The sequence below is a fragment of the Triturus cristatus genome, chromosome 11 (genome assembly GCF_964204655.1).
Source record: "Triturus cristatus chromosome 11, aTriCri1.1, whole genome shotgun sequence".
Lineage (NCBI taxonomy): Eukaryota > Metazoa > Chordata > Amphibia > Caudata > Salamandridae > Triturus > Triturus cristatus.
The window spans coordinates 648,481,744-648,502,283 of record NC_140594.1 but is presented as its reverse complement, the minus strand read 5'-3'; the positions used below and the strand labels follow the sequence as shown (position 1 = coordinate 648,502,283).

Below are 20,540 nucleotides of genomic sequence, written 5' to 3'. Positions count from 1 at the left end.
TGTCCTACACCACCAAGGGGTAGCTCAAAAACGTTTGCAATGAAATTCCATATTTTTCAGGGTACAATACATCCAATCCGGAAAAGTTTTACTTTAAAAATGAGAACAAAACAGGAACTAAAAATATGTTAACTAGTACAAAACAGATTTATTCTGCAGCCTTTATTGCCCAACTGTCTAGACAGGGTTTTGAGTTTTGGAAAAACCCAATTGACACAAAATCTGTCTGGGGTAAAAAAAGATTGGCAAGTGCAGGGGATAAAAGCATTGTTCAGAGCCAGCATCATCCCACAGCAGATAACGTTTTTGAATGACACTGTCCAACAAACGTCTTGCCTTGGGTTAGCCAAGATCAAAGACATGAACACACCATCCATACCTACACCTGCAAGTAATAGCACTACACAGGGGGAGGTCGACGTACATACTATTCTACAAAACAACAGATCAGACCCTGAATGGGAAAAATGGTTGCTCTGGCCCACAGACACAAACATCTGTCAAGAAAGATTCCTGAACAAAACGCAGGGTTTTACTATCAATAGGCCAGACCCACGCTATGTTCAAAGACAGCATCCAGGGGTAGTAACAGCATACAGTGTAGAGAAATTATGCCTTGATTGGCTACAGACATCTACACCAGAGGATGTGAAACAACACTCATCTTTACTTAAAGAAGACGCAAACCTTAGGGATTTCTTGCTAGGTCCAAGAAAACCGCGTCAAAAACGTTTCATATATGCCAGCATATATGCTGCTTATAATGAAATATGGAAGGCTACCCAAGCAAACGCCACAGAATACGAGAAATTTATCGTATTCATTTAGAGAAATCTCTTGCTGTGGTCGACAATGGGTTAACGACTGTCATCCAGGATATATTCATTGGGCAACATTGTATCCTCTGCTATAGACATTGTGGAACAAGATTTGGTCCTGTTACGACAAGGCCAGGCTCAATTACGTTCTATTCTGTTATTAGGCTGGACGCTACAAAACTTGCATGCAGGCTACGTGCCTTGGCGTTTCATCAACACGTCTTCTCTGTTTTCTGAATATAATCTCACTGATAAACAGATAGAACTGGCACAAAGGGGAGCAAAGTATACAGTGCTGAGCATTGAAACACTGGAAAAATTGCCATTTACGGTAGCAGAAAAAACAGCTGCAGAATGGATAATTCATGGCAAAATAACTCTGCCCGTTACAACTTTCCATTTTCAGTATTGCCTCAAACACATGCCAGCAGGCAAATATGAAAGGTTGGGTAAAGAATACATCAGGACATCCTTGGATTTACCTTACACACACAGATGTTGGAGTGGGGGCGTGAAGAGTGCTTCTTAGCGGTACACACTGTGAAATTACACTGAGCGGTTCACTCATATGTCGGGATATTAGTTTACACGGGGCCTGTAGCAGTTCCACTGCAATTTCATCTTGCCACCTGCAAGGTTCACCGACCGCTGTGATTAATCCAACGTTTGGACAACTTTCAAATGGGAATTACCTCATGTTGAATGATCAGAGCTGTTGTGGCATGTTGCCAGGTATCCCATATCTAGTAACGGTTAGTTCCAGGGTCACTTGCTGTATGCAAGTCTTGTTCCCCCAAATAGACAGTCAGGGAGTCGCCTTTATGGCCTTCACTGAACATCTCTTCTATACGAATTGATACTTTAAGCAGAATAAAAGCCATTCTTTTACAACAAACCGTGCCTTTGATCTCGGCCAAAGAAACCTATGATCTACAAATTGCAAAGACTTTGGCTGAGATACAGGCTCTGTTAAGTACAAACTGCCCTACACATTTCACAGAAATGTTGGGACGTATCTTAAACAGGTCTGATACGAGTGGTATTGTGCATGTATTTAAGACCATATGTTCAGGACTATTACCACCTTTTCAAAAAGTCCTCGGAATTATTCCAAAGTTCATGCACTCGGTGTTTGGTGGTCTGCCGCTAAATCTAGCACTCGTTGCAGGAATCCTATTTTTATTCCTACTACTACGCTATGGCATGCCAATCCACCAGCGTCACTCCCTGCGACTTGGAGAAAGCTCTCCTGGAAAGGAAATGTCGTGAGCGCATAGTACAGCTATTGGGTTTACCTAGTCTACGAGAACTAAATACCACATGGTTTCTGTTGTTCAGATCAATCTGGCAAGATTGCATCTTACCTGTTCTATGCTGCCTGCTTTGCAGTGATGAATTCGTGCTAGACATCTGTTCAACAGTCCCATCAGTCATGCCAACGGATATCGATACTCTGCTGGACCCGATAACGGCCCATGCTCTGTGTTGTCCCCAGAGGCTACCAATCCTGATGACGGCATTCATCGAGATCTCACAGACGCAACATGCTACTGCTGAGGTACGAGATGGATCAACAGGCACACATGTATAGGTAACGAACACTGCTACTGACGATGCGTCACATCTATGTGCATTTAGTCTTCTAAACAAGGTAATCAACCTATCACCAACATGGATAGACGATTTTTTGTCTACAGGAATAGAAGATTTCATGTATTCACCAGCATCTTACACTGACTTTTGATTTGGCTCACAGTTTTCAAAACAAAAGTCAAAATTTGGAACCGTTTTCAGATAATTAACTTTTTCTTTTATGGCTGAAAGAAAAAAAAAACTCTGCTTACAGTAGAACTATTCATAGAGAACAGACTTCTTTGAACACTTCCAGGGACACTGTCACCTTTTCTTCGCATTTATGTAATCATGACATGAAATGGCTCTGAACTATTTGTTTCCTTTCATTATATATGTGTATTTTTCTGTGCATTCATTTAGCATCCATTGTAAACATATGCTTCGGATGAAACATTACTTTAAATATGTACAGCACCTTTGCATTCTTAACTTATTTTTAAGTTTACTTTTACAAATGTTTTTAGTGAACATGTGACTCAATTTTATGCTTTTAGCATGTTTAGCATTTAGTAATATCGATCATTTGTCAATGGAGTGAGTGTTGTGTTTTGATTTAGATGCCCGTACATAGATTTCCCTGAATCATGTCCTTATATAGGCACAATTCGCATTGCCCTTATTTAGGAATAGAATCCCAGTCCTTATTAAGGCATTAGCCATGCTATCCAAATACAGGCATGGTCACCTACATCCGTCCATCCCACGTCACAACGAGTTCTTAGAAACCAGACCCTTAAGCCATCGTGACTTTCCCTAGCTAGGATTATTGATTTTTCCAAGAACTCATCTATTATGCATGAACTACTATTCCTTAGGGGTTCATTCATGATGTCTTCCTCTGCCTGACTTTACGTCAATGCTTGCATTCCTAAGCACCTTCCAGGTATAAATATACCTTCCCTTACCATGGCAAGCACAGCACGGCACAGCTCGACACAGCTCGCCACGGCAAGTTCAGAAGGAATTCGAGTTCCCGCCTGATGCACTGAGCAGACGCTGTCATCCCTGCGTGCAGAGAATCCAGCTTCCAGTTTTCTGACTCCCTTTGCGGGGTGTTGGGAGTTTGAGATTCGGAAAGAGATTCCCACCTCTCTCATTCTAAGGTATGGAGCTGACTAGAACCTAGAGGGATTCTTGGCATATAAACTTAGTATATACCATACTATAGAAAACAGCACCTACTTCTTTCCTTGTACTACACTTAGGTTAGGTACACTGGAGTAGAACTATGTAGAAGCATCAGGCGAGTATTCACATTTTAGCCTTTGTTATTTATGTATGTATATATGAATATATGTCATAGCTAAAAGACAACGCTATTGCAGTATTATTTCTTCTTACTGCTTACGCTGTACATATATCTTGCTTACTGTCTAATGATTGTAACAGCTCATATCTCTTACACGATAAAAACAAGACTGTTCAATAAATCCTTTTATTGAAATGCCCGTCTATCTATTTCTGTGTAACTCTGAAGAAACTAAGCATGCACGACTGACTGAGTGAAACGGTTATCTATTGTTTCCACGATTCTGAGACACGTTCCGATTCTAAGGGAAACAAAGTTGTCATGTTTATGCGGTTGTCAGAAACTACTCCCTTCTTGTTTATTCGAGAAGTTTCTAGTGACCTCTGAGTTAGCTGGCACATAGAGTAATTAAGTTTAATGTACTCAATAGAGGCATACTGACCCTAGTCCTATGCAAAAACTATAGTGTATATTATTCCAATGCGCAGAGCCTATAAGGGAAATAGGAACTAAACTACAGTTCTTCCCAGGTATTCTAGCCGCTAGAAGACCAATTGTTCCTAGTGTGGGAAGCGGTGTCACACAAGGTCATGGCTGCCAGCGGCAGGAAAGTTGCGAAGCCGGGTGGCGATGGCGGAAACGCAACATTTGGAGACCTCGTTAGAGAGCAGTTCAGTTGGAAGGCAGAGTGAGCCCGGGACTCCCTGCCCTCACTCCCCCTACGCTATTGGTCCCGATGCGGTCTCCAGTCGGCACTACACATCACATGTGGGGTGCTAGGTATCGACCCCATAACTCGAAGTGCGAGCCAGAGAGGGAAACATCAACACAAGCAACCACAAACGTTTGTCATCATTTATCTCCATTATCCTAACTAAAAGTTGCTATCTGCGAATGTGGGCCACTTTTATTTGGCTGCCCGGGCCGAATTGTGACCCCAATCCAACCCTGGCACAATCCCCTGTTGGGAATAACCAACCGCACTCCATTTAGTGGAGTTTATGTTTAAATTTGGAGTAGTATCATGCGACTTGTCATTCTGCAAGCATATGGCCTTTTGCCAAGCAAAGGCAAAGCAAATAATTTGAAAAAAGCTTTGTTTACAGGTTTCCTACATCAGCAACCTTGACCCAAGCAACTCCATCCCCTACTCCCCACCCCCACACACTTTCCCAAACACTCACCATCAGCACTCTTGATGCTGTTAGCCCCACAGCTGCTGCACTCCCGGGTGGCCGTGTTAAAGAACTGCGAGGCATCGCTGGTCGCCTGCTGGGTGAGGGGGGATACTGGTCTGGGCGAACCCGAGAGAGGGGAGGAAGAGGAGCAAGAGGCAGGCCACGGTGCCCCTAAACCGATGCATGGTGTCTGTCGGTCGATCTGTCTGCCTGGTCTCTGCGAGCAGGGAACGTACGTCGCACTTGTGCAGGGAGGGCTATCGTGTGAACAACCTGTGCGCCTCCCTCTCATGTGTACCTGTGGCCACGGTTACCAACTTCCAAATCTCAGGTTACAACAAAGCACCTTCTCTAGACTGCAGCACATCCCCACCCACTGAAGCCTCCCACAAACAGAGCCCAGAGCAGAACGTGCAGCACAGATCCAAATGGTGTGCTCTGATTAGTGTCACCGAGGCACGAGGAAACCGGGTCCTCGACACACTACTAAACCCATCCTGATTTAGGTTTTACAGCGACCACGACAAATCGGAGGAAAAGGGGGGGGGATAAACCCTGAGACAAGAAAAACTTTGGAAAAAAAAAAGAGACTGCGGTGCATTTATGAAACACAATGCTATTTTGCTTTCTAAAGTCATCGTGTAATCTTGCTCTTACTTCAATAAAGAAAACAAAATTCCTGTGTGTTTCGTGTTGTATATGTCCTTGCAACTTTACTGATTCTACTTAGAGTCATGGATACGCTCGAATCAGGATTACAAGTAAAATGTGAATGGGAAAAGGTCCCCGGTTTGAGATTAAACAAGCGCTCTCCATTGCGGTAAGGCAGCTGCTTGTTTATATTTGCATCGCGCTTTCACTTTCACTTTAAGTGAAAGCGCGATGCAAAAATAAACACAGATGTTAAGATAAGAAATTGCTTCACGACAGCCGTGAAGCAGACAAGCCAGTCCGGATGGGCCGGACGAAAAGGGGAAAGGGCGGCAACAAAAAAAACCTCATTTCCAATGGCAGGTGACGCCAGCCAATGAAAAAGAGGGGTGGGGCTTCAAGTCCCCTTCTGAAATCTCCTCTCTCACTATGTCTCGCCGAGCGAGCAGCGCATGCGCTGCAACTCTAGGCAAGACCTAAAATGACTGACACATCTTCCCCACCTAGGATTTCCACACAAGGTCCAGGCTACTATCTCTCTTGTTCTGTCTAAACTCGATTACGCCAATAGCCTCTACCATGCATCATCTTTAACAACTATGAAAAGACTACAGCGGATTCAGAAATCTGCTGCTAGACTGCTCTTACATATAAAGCCACAAGCCCAAATCTCCCTTGCCTTGAAGGCCCTACATTGGTTACCGGTTGCCAGAAGATCTACGTTCAAGCGGTTTTGTATCACCCACAAAGCAATACATGGAACAGGGCCACTCTTCATCAGGAATAAAATCACAAAATACATTCAAGGAACCTCCATTCTAGATTGGCACTTCGCCTCAAAATCCCACCATAAAAGAAAAAACATACATGGCATATCCTTCTCTGTTAAAGCAGCCAAACTGTGGAATTCTTTATCCCCAAACATAAGATCCACGGATAATTGCCTTACCTTCAGAAGAAGACTATTCAAGATTTGGCTCTTTCCCACATAACCACTGTACTCTAACATAAATCTACAGCATATCCCTGTGTATATAAGCATTTATTTGGATTATATATGTGTACCTAGATATGTTTATTCCTGTGGATAAATGTGTATAATAATTATGTTTATAAATGTATAGATATTAGTTAGTTCTACGTAACAAATGTACAGATTACTTATTGTTATATTATCCTATGTTTAACATGTATGTGTAGGTGACTGCATAAATAAGTACATGTTTCATAACTATCTAAAAGTACCCCACTATTTAATTAAAAAAAATATATAAATATTTAAAAAAATGAATTAGCTTAAAGTACAGCAACACTTGAAAATCGGAGTTTTTTTAAATACAACTTGAATCTAGCTAGATTACCTTTCTTATACATCTATACATTCCATGTACCTTTGTTATCTCACCCCATACCTTGCCCAATATATCCTCTACCTCCACTCTCCGACTCATCCCAAACGCCATTCTACTACTAGGATCCCCAAAATAACCCTTTCTAGACTAGTCCTTCCCCTACCCCTCCTTGCATCATCTCAAACCTCTTTTACACTTCAGATCTCCCAAACAAGCCTTTCTAAACCCTTCCCTCAGAATCTTCTACCCCCTATACCTCGCCTTTACTCATCCCAAACATCCTCCTACTTCTATGATCTCTAAATAAATACTTTCTAGAACCTTCCCTCTTCTATCCCTCCACTTTCCTTTTTCAATCCAACTAAAAGGCTCACATGTCAACCGCTCATATTAATGTAATATTTCCCTATACTAATTAACAACTAATCCTGTTTGGGTACCAGAATAGCGTGCTACTCACTAAGCGCTTTGACGCGTCAGCAAGGGGAGCAAGTGCTACATAGATGCGAACCCTTCCCTCTACTATCCCTCCACTATACTTTTTCAATCTAAATAACAGACTTGCATGTCCACAGCTCAAATTAATTTATTTCGTATTTCCCTATACTAATTCAACACTAATCCTTTTTGGGTACCAGAGTAGCGTGCTATTCACCGAAAAGAGCTTTAACACCTCACCAGGGGTAGTAAGCACTATATAAATGCAATTACAACTGAAAGATCATTACATTTGCACTCACATACAGTTGTACTGATAAAAGTATAAAGTGCACAAAAGATAATGTGTGGAAATGTCATCATCCAATTTATTGATTTTATTGTCAGCACAGTTCATTTATAGACATTTGTGCGCTAGAAAACCACATCTGTACAGGCTTCCTCAAGCACACCCCCTCTAGCCAGTATGATTGTCACACAAATCCTCTCACTTTGAAGTCAGAGAAAGAAAAATCAACAGCAAACTCCCTGGAAGATACAGCCTGACATTTGAACCCTGTCTTTGAATGCATAGCAAATGTGACAAGATAAGAACAGGATTTAAAGGCCCGTTTACAGAAAGTGAGTTTGTGGAAGAATACAATAAACAAGGTTTTGGCAACTAGAGGGATGAACTTGAGCTGGACAGCCAAAAGCAAATAAAGCCAGAAACAGAAAGCCAATGGTCAGCAATGGGCGGAATGCATTCCTAGGTCAACTTTCTGAATGTCCCCAAGATGCCTTTTGTAAACCAGACAGTTGCGCTGTCTGGTAGGCTGCGATCTAAAATCAAATGCAAGGCCATCGTGCTTGAGTTCTCGTGGGAGGCAAAAGGAATACTTTACTAGGACTGACATGCAGGCCAGACTTGGCCAGGCCACAACAGCCAACATGGGGAGGGCTTAGTCCAATGGGTTTTGCACGCCTTTTTTCTAAGCAAAGCTACAGGTTAGAACAAGTGTGAGGGCAGGTAATGAACAGTAAACTGGTGATGCAACTTTCTTTGTGGATCCACACCAAGAACTCTGTGCATCGTAGCAATTATAACGCATTGGGTTGTCAAGTTTTTGTGTTACACAGCTAAAAACAAGACAACAAATGCAGTCATTTCTGTGTTAGTGAAACTTCAAATAAGTATAACCCCTCTAGACCTATATTTATTTCAATAAGGCTTTAACGAGCTCATTACTGGGGCATAAGGAACACACTTCTACACACAGAACTGATATTTCTTTTTTCACATTTAATTTTTTTCATTTTTTAATCATTCCTCTATTACATTGTTACATACAAAACCAGTGTTAAAATTGATCAATTTTACAAAAGTATAACCATCTTTCTTATACAAAACTTGTGCAAAATGTATGCAGAATATATATAGCAGTTGAAATCAGCATTTGAATATTGACAATTAATTGAAAAATCCAGATTGACATTCCCCCATACTCATTCACATCTCTACTCACTCCACATCCATGTCACTTGCACTCTATACACTCACACTAAACACCCCAAAACCATCTATTGATGTGTAAAACATAAAATCTTCTCTCGCCCTTCATTCTGCCCATTACAAGTCCACAAAGTAATAGGTCCTGAAGAAGATGGCAATAAAATTAGAATAAGCCATCGAAACGTGCGTTGACCAGTCTGAGTGAAACGCCCCAGCTCTCAGCACAGCATTCGAGGGTTGAGCCCTTCACCCCAATGGTTCCATCTGTGCATGTAGTCTGGTTTGGGGGATGTTTAGTGTGAGTGTATAGAGTGCAAGTGACAAGGATGCGGAGTGAGTAGAGGTGTGAATGAGTATGGGGGAATGTCAATCTGGATTTTTCAATTTTCAATATTCAAATGCTGATTTCAACTGCTATATATATTCTGCATAAATTTTGCACACGTTTTGTATAAGAAAGATGGTTATACTGCAATAAGCTGTATCACTGCCAGCCTCAGGAAGAGCAATCAGTCTCGGGGTAAGTCCTTACCTCCACATTCACAGCTTCCATGGTCTCGTCCAACAGCTTCACCTTTAGCTGTAAATCACCATTCTTAACAGGCACAGATGAAGAAGTTGTCCACAGGTTCTGGCCAGGCTCCAGAGTGCTGATGCCAGAACTCTTCTGGGGCCCTAGACGGGAGCCCGGTGTTTGAAGTACACGATATGTCCCCTCAATTTCCCCCATCTTTCACTCGTCAACAATGGTAATGCGACCTGTAAAGGGAAAACAAGTGGAGTCAAACAAACTCAAACATGTTCATCTCAAAAATCAACAATAAGGTGCAGAATGCGAAAAAGCCCTTACCCAGGAACACAACAGGGTTCAACAAGCAATCAATTTGTGCACTTGGAAAACAATTTAAAATTCATACCATGCAAACAAGACAGAACTGTACCTATTTTTTTTAAATCTAAATTTGAACAAACGTCCTGAAAAAGAAAAACATATTTTTGTTTGTGCCACGTCGCTAATTAATATAGGGCTAAATTGTATAATAATCATGTGTAAAAGAAAGGAGAATTAAGATATCCAGCTAGATGACTAATCTGTATTTATAGTTGCAGGGTTTTTGCTCCTCATCTCCGGGTTGTCACTGAGTCGCCATCTTGGGGGAGTTTTATGGTCTATGTGCCCTTTTCTTTGGCGAGAGCAGCCTATTTCAGACCGATGCAGATGCAAGCAGCCCGCGTGCCAAGGGCAAGCCCGTCTGCACCCCAACGTTGCCAGGTGCTAGGAATCCTGCCATCTCAACTGGAAGCATCGCCATCACTTCTAAAGTACACAACTACTTGACCGATTTACACAACCTCAATTCCAAATTTAGTTAGGCTGGCCTCTCACCTAAGTGTTGTACAGGCCACTTTCCCTTTATTCTGGAAGGTCTTGTATCTTGTCTAAACAGAAAGTTTTCCTGCTCCTCTAAATCTTCTTTACCTTTCACTGAACAGGGAGCCAATTCCCTATTAGCCACCTTTAAGGACCTATACACCAATAAGGACACAGACTTAAACTCTCAACAGTCTGTAACGGCCCTTCTCCGGTCGCTCCTAGTATCTTAAGAAGCCTATATTGCAATATTAGATCCATGTCTAAGCACTCAAAGTAACTTTGGGATCTCTTAATTTCCCTCTCTCTTGACCTGTGTTTTTTAATTGAAACTTAGCTAAATGTAGCAGTTTACTATGTATACCTCTAGCCCTTCTAGAACAGTACAAATTTCCTCCAAAACTCAGAGCTAACCCGATGCAGAGGGATGTGTGATCGAACGTGCATTCAATCTACTGCCTGAAATCGGACCGGGACGTCAGATGCGGAGCAGCATGGGACCTAATGCAACAACAGGCAGCTGGCCGGGACTGGGCTTCCTGCAACTCTATTATCTGCGGGGGATGTCTCAAAGTAAGTGAGCAGGACATGAGCGCACCAGACCCTTATTATACTGAGCCGGGATGAAATAGGAGGGTCTCCTCACACCTGCCCCAACTTTAAGAGATACCTCCAACCAAAAGTGAGAAAACGAGCATAACATATAGACTTATTGCCAATATATGAGATTAGGTATTCTGAGGGATGAGCTACTAGCAGAGACTATTGCGGGACTTCGTAGAGGGCCACGGTCGGTGTCCTCGCTGAGAAGCGAGGGCCGCGCGAACAAACGGATATTTGGCACACGAGGGCGCATCCAGAAGGGGCACAACTCTGAATATCACCTTCACAGCACATAGGACTCTTCAGCCAGGTCACAGAAACAACAACAATAATATATAGCTCTGACTAATCTGTCCACCGTTTGCCAGCACCAGTGGGTCGCACACACTTGAAGGCCCAGGGTCGCTGAGTGTAACGCAACTGATTGGCCGGAGTTGCATGGATCAACCACTGAGAACTGTCACTGCCTGGTACATGAAGGAAAAAAAGCACTAGCACAAATGCCCTCTTGGAATCCTAACCCCTCCCCCCAATAAACTTAACAGACCACAACCTCCTAAGAGATGACCACAGACATTTGGCAGAGCGCGTCACTGCATCTGAGCGCACTCTGAAAACGGCAACAGATCTGAGAGCAATGAAAAAGGAATGGACAACGATGGCACGTAGAAGTGCAGACATCGGGCAATAAACACATCCATCAGCCCACATGGGGTAAAAGGCTGCTTTATTGAACAGTGGACAGGTAAGCAGTTTCAAGTGTTACAATAATGCAAACAAGGCCTCACTAATAAAGAGTCATATTCTATCACCCCCCCCCCCACGCCCTTAAACGATTCCCCACAGCAAACTTCCCCAACATTGTTCTAACTAAGCCTCCTTCCCAACCCCTATCTTTCGTCCCCTGCCTTCCTCCTGCCTCATTCCTTGCTGTCCTGTTTACCTCTGTCCGAAACTAGTCTGAATGTCCCCAACCCTTCCTGCCTGTCTCGATCTCCTCAAATTCTGCCACCTGTCCAAGTGACGATAAATATCAGATATTTAAACATTCCCTGAGCAAATAAAAAAAGTCTATAATGCAAGATTTTAGGGTGGGTAGGAAGGACAACACTCAAACCAGCGCGCCAACCTCTTGCCTCTGACTGGCGAACCGAAAGTTCGCGTTTTAACGGTCTCGCGACACGCGCACCAATCAGAAACATCTGCCCGTCCTTAGCAATGTGCCATAGCCCGAAGTTGCCCGGGGTGAACATTCTGCGAATGCCATCCCCAGGAGCCCTCGTTGGAAATACACGCCAATTACCCTGAAAACAGAGTCAGAAGCAAAATACGAATAACTGGGCTGCCGGAGCACAATGAAGGACCGGGAACAGACATGACATCCTATCGGGAAAAATGTTGCTTAAATATTTCATTACAAAAACCGAGACCATGTCCTGACTCAAGCACGCATCAAGGGGGGGGGTCCATCAGACACAGGAGGTCCTGCGGCAACAAGCATACTTTACAGAAGCTAATAAATGGCTCAGAAGCATTGGAATCACTTAAGCAATGTTGTTACCAGTACGCCTTAAGGTCACTCATGAAGACACAACACATTTCTTCACAAAGCCAACACAGGTCTGTAATTGGATCCATCAGTTACCACAGCAAGATGCAGAGAAATCACAGCAACACCTATGACCACCAAAGGTGGAAAGCAGCGTATCAATGGTGCTTTCCCAGGTTCAGGCGTTACGGGGGTGTCAAGGAGCGGATGGGGTAGAGGCCTCCATCTGACTAAAAGAAGAGCAGCAGAATGCAGAAACTGATCTTGACTCACTCTCCTCTTGCACAACCACCACCTTTGTTCTACATGTCACACTAGGACCTGCAGATGAACTGATCTTAAGACAATGAACTTGGTGAGGTGTAACTACTATAGGAGGGTCCGTTGGCTCCAATAAGGGAGGTGGGAGCATCGCACAGCTACCTACAGTTTGAGGAAATAAGATGGACATGTGGCACAACATGGTTATGAAATAACTGGATGGTAAAGGTTGCACCCTGATGGCAGCGGATTGAAGACACCCCCCAAACTTCACTAGGTTTGTGAGAAGAAGCTGTGTACGACTGATGCCATCAGTTTGGCAAGTTTGGATGGTGGTGGTTTCACTTGTTGTCCTGGGGACGGGGGGTTTAAGGTTTTATCTAAGTTTTTGGGGCAATATACTTTTTATCTTTCCTGTTCCTGGAGAGCGTAACACTAAAATATGGCAGATAACTACAGTCAGCAGACATGGTGCACACCAGAAGTTACTTCGCATGCAACACTATTGTAGGGACCCGATATGACAACCCCTCTAACGTACACATTCATAAGCTGGAATGTCAGAGGCCTGAACAATATGTCCAAGCGGTACAAACTGCATTCTTACCTTAAAAGGAGAGAAGTGCATATATCCACTGATCCTGAATGAGATGCGCTGCACAAGAGGTGGAGAGGACAGTTGCCTGTGGTGTTATTGATCTGGGTTCATCTGGGGGTCCCATTTCAGAAAACATGTGATCTCTTAGATCCAAATGGAAGATATGTTCTAGTTTCAGGCAGGCTAGCGGGCGCAACCTGGTACTAGTGGGATTTTCTTCCCATAACTCGGAGCAGGGGGGATTCTTTTCAGACATATCAAGTAGAATGGAACCACACCTTATAAATCCCATTATCTTAGGTAGGGTTTCAACTGCATTACTGACCCTGCAATGGGCTGCTCTCACCCACCCTTTAGGGACTCACAAGTGACGAGAGTGGCACATGTTTTTTGAGACTGGCAAAAGCAGTGGGGTCTTGTAAATGCCAGGCGTCGTATGCACCTGGGAGCCAGGGACTATTGTTCCTCAGGAATGCGTGAACTTCATGTCCGGTTGGACACCTTCCTCTGCCCCCCTGAAGAACAGGGACACATACGTCATTCGGAATATCCATGTCGCACGATATACAACCATAACCAGATAATGATCACGTTGGACTGGTAGAGAGAGAGGCCAGTGATTCCAGACTGGCGTCTCAAAGTAGGGACATCAGAGGACCCAGATTTTCGGTAGATAATAGGGGACGCCATTTGCGACGATTTAGCAGATAATGCCCAGACAAAGGCCTATGTCCTGACGGAATAGGATGCCTGCAAGGCAGTCATTGGGGGTAGATGCCTCTCTGAGGTAGTGGGAGAGAAGCGCACTTAGACAGCAGAAGTGCAGGTCCAAAAAGGCGAGGTGCAAAAATTAGAAAGGAGACACCCGAGATGACCAGACTTGCAGCGCCAGCTTATGGAGGCCAGGGAGACACTGGCAGCAGGCACAGACAAACTCAGCTGTTTCCACCATCGTGAAAATAGGACCAGAGCGCACGCAGAGCAAGACACATCAGGGCACTAGTGATCCCATTGCTCAAACCAAATGCGCCTCCTCAAGATGTCTGCTCTTATCCATTATCAATGCCAAATATGGATTACAACATCTTAAGACTAATTTTGGTGACTCACCTCCTTCCCCATATGTCTACGCTTGTCCAAAGAGATCAGAGTGGGTTTATACCAGGGAGAAACAGCATTGAACATTCGCCAACTCCTGTACATAATGAAGACATCTAGACCAGGAGAGGATTCTGCAGCAACTGTTTCCACCAATATCGAAAAAGCATTCTATAGCCTCAGTTGAAATTGCCTCTATTGTCTACTAGACAAAATGGGACTAAGAGGCGGCTTGACAAAACGTCTCTATGCCAACCCAACGGTGCGGTTCCATGCGGGGAATGATCTCCCATTCTTACAGGGTGGGGAGGGGTACTCGACAGAGCTGCCTTCTATCCCCACTACTGTTTGCTATCGCAATGGAACCCCAGGCTAGCGAGGCATGCGGGGAAGAGGGCAACATGGGATTGAAATGCCATGGGATCTGCCATAAAAATAAAATAACATTGTACGCAGACGACATGTTCCTCTGTCTCAACAATGTGAGAGAGTACCTCCTGGAGGCAATATCACTACTGAGACACTTTGCCACTAATTCAGGCCTGTGTATCAACTGGCACAAATCATTAATATTCCTCCCAACACAATGCCTATCCCAGCTGATTTACCTGGACTCACTTGGAAGAGCTCATGTACGACAAACCTGGGGGTCAAAATATACCACAAACTAAATGACATACTTGACAGTAAGATCAGAGCAGCGGTTTGAGCGCTCTGTACCAGCATAAACCTTTAGGGGCACTTCCTCTGTCCGTTGCGGGGTGGGTGGCGGTTGCGAAAATGGCGACGCTGCCCCAACTACTTTCCTATTTTTCGACCATATCCCTCATTATTACCCGCAAAATCATTTCTGAGGTGAACTCTCTCTTAATAGATAGTACATGGGGAAGGGAAGGCGCAGAGTGGCCTTGACTAAACTGCAATGCCCCACGTCTGATGGAGGACTAGAGGCACCAGACATAGAGGCCTGTTACTTTGCTGTCCAACTACAGTGCTATAACCGATGGCTGTATGACCGGCTGCACCCTGTGATGTCATGAGTGATGTAATATGTGACGTCATCAGCAGTGCATTGCGGGCACGCAAGTTATAGTTAGCTGAACTAACTATAACGGGGGAATTTCAATGGTTTTGTACGAGTGAAAAGTCCAGTTAACTAGAACGCCCCTGAAACCTATGGTTTTTTCAGTGAATTTCTAAGGTTTTTAAATGCTAATTCCTAACTTTAATGTGCCTGAAACCTATGGCTTTTTCAGTGAATTTCAAAGGTTTTTTAAATGCTAATTTCTAACTATGCCTACAGAGATAGGACATGTGAAGAAAGAAGAAAAAACGCACAGAAAGAAAAAAAGAAAAAAAGAAAGAAGCAACAGAAGTCCTCAAAGATGAAGAAAAGTGCACGAAGAAGGATAACGTGCAGAAAGAACAAACAGAAGAGCAGCAAGAAGCCTTGTTGCAAAATCATCCTGTACCCTCAACTTTTTCAGACGCATACTGGTGGTAACTGAGTCTGACTAACCAGTCCTAGAGCCAGTGCTATGTTAAAAGACACTCAGAATACAGTGAAAACACCTATATACACTAGGGAACACTATGTGTTGGGGTCACCCTGTGATTAGAATGACCTCCTCTATAAGCCCCTAGTATATAATAGGGCAGGGGATTAAAACTACCTCTTAAAACGCGCCACAGGGCGTGTTTGCACACGTCACCTCAGGCCCCGTCCCCTCCCTTCCCCACTGTGTAAACACGCCCTGTGGCCGTTTTAAGTTGGGAGATTAAGTCCCCTTGAATCCTGAGGGTCCCTAGGGTCCAACTAGCCCACTAGGTACCTCCAGTAAGCGCCACAGAGCTGCATTGCAGAGAGGTGTAAAAAGTGGCACGGCCTGGACCACCTCTCTGCAACGCAGAGCAGTGGCGCTTACTAGAAGCACCTGGTGGGCTAGTTGGCTCCCAGAGACCCTCAGGATTGAAAGGGAATTATTTCCCCAACTTAAAACGCGCCACAGGGCGTGTTTGCACACGTCACCTCAGGCCCCGTCCCCTCCCTTCACCACTGTGTAAACGCGCCCTGTGGCCGTTCTAAGTTGAGAGATTAAGTCCCCTTGAATCCTAAGGGTCCCTAGGGTCAAACTAGCCCACTAGGTACCTCCAGTAAGCGCCACAGAGCTGCGTTGCATAGAGGTGTAAAAAGGGGCGTGGCCTCAGAATACCTGTCTGCAACGCAGCTCCCTGGCACATACTGGAGATACCTGTTGGGCTAGTTGGCCCTCAGGGGCCCTCAGTATTGAAGGGGAATTAATTCCCCAACTTACAACTGGCCAGGGGGCACGTTTGCAGAGTGCTGCATGGCCTCAGGCGCGATGCCTGTCTTTTATTTATTAAATTTTTTTAAGAAGGAGGGCTGTGTGGCCACCCCTTCTTTTTCTAATTTATTGGCCCTGGGGACCCCATCCCCCAGGGCATGCACCCTAATTTTTTTTGTTGAAAAAAAATTAATTTGGAAGGGGGCAGCGTGGCCCCCCTCCCAAGGCCCCTGGGTCATGGCCTTTTTTTTTTTTTTTTAATTCTTTAGGAGGGGGGCTGTGTTGCCCCCCTCCTCAGGCCACTTATGGCCCCGGGGACCCCATCCCACGGGGCCGGCCTTTGTTTTTTATTATTTTAAAAATATATATATTTATAGAAACACCTAGGACATGCTGGAAAAACCGTATGTACCTATCACCATGACGATGTGCGTGATATTCATTAAAAGGCGACTATGCATACAATGAATCCACGTGGAATGCATTTACACCGCTAGTGAAGCTCTGACGTGTCGGACGCCCTACCGTGCCTAATCCCGGCGCCCCCGCCGGTGGGTACTCTCCAAGTAGACACCCTTGTCGTTTATTTATACAAACATGGGTAGCTATTGACGGGCACATTTAATACACAAGCACACCAAGCTATTCAAAAAGGGATTTGACAAAAATTCGACCAAACTATGCAAGAAACCCCCCTCATGGTTAATAAAACACACATCCACCGCCGGATGTGTAATACTTTTTATTTTACTCTCTGGAAAGGAGACGAACCTCACTTGAGTCACAGCGTGCTCCTGGCTGAGCCCAATGCTGTGTTACACCCACCAGAGGAGTGGAGGAGTGTGGCTCAATGGTTAGAGCGGCAGACCCTGAAGCAGAGTTCTGGCCAGGGACCAGGGTTCGATTCCCGCCTCGGCGGGGCTCGGGCTCAATTTCCTCGGACCTGTCTATTCTCGCCTCGGTGCCTATTCTAATCACGGGCCCCGCGCTGCAACTCTGGGCAATAGCTTGGGGTGCACAGGAGTGGACACTTCACAGGGAAAGTCAGGAGGGGTTCCACAGCGGTATGAGTATCAGCGCCAGGAAACCGCAAAGGCGACACCGCAAGGTGTCCGTCTGGTGACAGTGCGCTCTATAAGTACCTTGACATTTACATTTACCAGTGCCCGCCGAGTGCCACACAACTCTGTGTTGTATTCTAGCAACTAGTGCGTATGCTATGACACTCTCTAGCCCATGTGCACTGTAACACCACCCTGTGAATATGTCATGCCACACTTGCCTTCGCACGGGTTATATTGCCCCATCTAACGTGCCTTCCTCGATGCCTATGTTATAACGCACAGCGCTATGCCATACATATTACAATCTGGGATCCATATCTTTGTCACAGTGCATATGCAACGTTACACTCCCCAGCACATATTTTATATTAGAACTTTAGAGAGACTAGTTAGGTTACACAACACTGACCTGTGCATATTACACTCCAAGGCGCATATCGCATAGCACGCGCTAGTGCCTGTGCCATCTCGCGCTCTCCAATGAATCTGTCATTGCACACAATGTATTGCATATTATATTTCACGCCCCGGTTCATCTTATATCACACTTTTTGGTGCATAGTTTATACCATATACTATATCTAGTTTTCATTTTTTTTTTTTATTTTTTTTATTTTTTTTTTTAAACCGTTTATTACATTTTAAAAAGGTTACAAGTATGGGCCTACAACCATCCGGCCGGCCGCTAGAGTGGCAGAAGCATATGACATACCTACAGTAAGAGTCTCTTGGCGGTGCAGATCGGTAAATCAGGAGATATCAATAGCGCAGGCCACATAACTCCAAGCCCACAATACGGTTTCCTTTTTTTCAAAACAGAACAACACAAAAAACCACACCCGCAAGGCAACCCGCCATCCAAAGTGACGGTACGTGCTCCTTAAGTGGGGGATCCCAACCAGCAGCCAAACTCTGAAGAGGGGAATGGGAATAGATCAGGGACTGGGGAACCACATGCCCGTAACTGGGGGAGGGGGTCGGCTAGGGGGACGGAGCTGGTGAGGCGGCCGGCAGCAGTGGCGGCTCACAAATACCCCCGCGATAGGCGTTCCAGGGGCCCCAGATTTTCACCCACGCCCCAGGCTTACCCCTCGCCACATACACTACCTTTTCACGAAACATACACCAATCCATATGTTCTTTCCAGGCCAACACCGCTGGGGGCCTCTGAGATCCCCACAATTGAGCAATGTCACGCTTAGCTATCATGTATCCCAGAGTCACCCACCGCGTCTGCGGGACCGAATAGTCATTTGGTTCCCACACATTCAGCAAGCATCTCCTCGCTTCAGGCAACAGCGCAACACGCGTCACCACACGCAGGACCTCATGCACACCACGCCAGAATCGCTCCACCTGTGGGCATTCCCACAGAATATGCATGAAAGTTGCCAAGGCACCACAGCCACGCTTACACAATCCGTCACCGACAAAGCCCATACGTAGAAGCCTTGGCCCCGTCACGTAAACCCGGTGGAGGATCTTAAGCTGGACGAAGCGGAGGCGAGCCGGGATGGCCACCTCCTTCGGAGAGGCCACCGCGGAAATCCAGTCCTCGTCGTCCCGTTCCAGCCCGTCGGCAACCCAGGCCTCGCGGAGACTAGTCAGCAGGCACGATCTGTCGTTGATCAGTTTTTTATATATAAGGGAGATCGTGCTGTCTGGGACATGGCCATCCAGCACTCTGTCCTCCAGGGGGGAAGACTCCGGAATGGACGCGACATCAGGGAAGACGGAGCCCAGCGCGTGGCGGACTTGTAAGTACCGAAAGTACTCACTGCCTTGCAGCTGAAATTCCGTCTGCAGCGTCTCAAAGGTTTTGAATCCACCCCTCGTCCAGAGGTCTCCCACTGTGCTGATTCCGATCGTGTCCCACTTCTCGAAGCCCTTCGATGTCCACAGGGAGCCCAACCTCTCAGACGCATATAGCGGTGTCGCCCGGGTCAAACGGTCCTTCCACCCCATAGCTGCATTAGCCGCGTGCCAGACACGCACCATGACACGCGTCGGTCCCGTCAGACGGGAGTCGGGCGCGCCAGAGTAGAGCGCTCGATTGTAGTCGCCACCGGGCAGGAGCATCTTGTCCATTTCAAATGCCGGGTTCAGGGCGGGCCCGTAAAGGCCATGATTAATCGCAGCTAGCTGGGAGGCCCAGTAATACCGTTTAATGTCCGGGAGGGCAACTCCCCCATCGTACCACGGGAGCGTCAATTTAGCCAGAGCAATACGCGGCCTCCCGTCCCAGAACAGGCGCCGCTGCAGGCTCTCCACCTCACGGAAGTAGCGCGCCGGAACCAAGTCCATAGTGTTCTGAAGCGCATACAGAAAGCGCGGCAAGGACATCATCTTAAACAAGGCCGCTCGGCCAAGCGGCGAAAGCGGAAGACGCAGCCAACGCGCCACGTCCTCCCGCAAGCGCTGGAGGGGGGGTAGCAAGTTCCGCTCGTAGCGGGCCTCCGGGTCTAGAGTAATATATATACCTAGGTACCGGAACCCCTGGGAGGCAATCTGGATCGGGCAGTCCCGTGGTAGGGTCGGAGCCTCCCCGGAAAGCACATACACGCAGGATTTCGCCCAGTTGATGACAAGGCCTGAGTTACGACCGAAGGAGCGCAAAACATCAACCAGGACAATCAGCGAGTTACGCGGGGAGGCGAGATACAAAAGGATATCATCGGCGTAGAGGGACACGCGGTCCTCATGCTCGGGGGTCCAGCGGAGACCACGGATAGAGGGGTGCCACCGCAGCCACTCCGCCAAGGGCTCCAAGGCCAATGCAAACAGGAGCGGTGACAAGGGGCAACCCTGACGCGTGCCCCGCCCCAGCGCGAAGGGGGCCGAGACTCGCCCATTCACCACCACCTGCGCCAATGGGC

General features: G+C 46.0%; 1 protein-coding gene across 4 annotated transcripts in view; it reads right to left on the bottom strand.

Annotated features, from left to right (window-relative positions):
• FARP2 (FERM, ARH/RhoGEF and pleckstrin domain protein 2) overlaps window positions 1-20,540 on the bottom strand; it is a 1,344,877-nt gene that overhangs the window by 1,261,310 nt on the left and 63,027 nt on the right. For all 4 annotated transcript variants that reach the window (XR_014970597.1, XM_085634160.1, XM_085634162.1 and 1 more), the window contains exon 2: window positions 9,346-9,572. Coding sequence is in view for 3 of the 4 variants with exons in the window: in XM_085634160.1 (XP_085490286.1) it covers window positions 9,346-9,543 (198 nt within the window). In the remaining variant the exon portion in view is untranslated. The remainder of the gene's footprint in view (window positions 1-9,345; window positions 9,573-20,540) is intronic.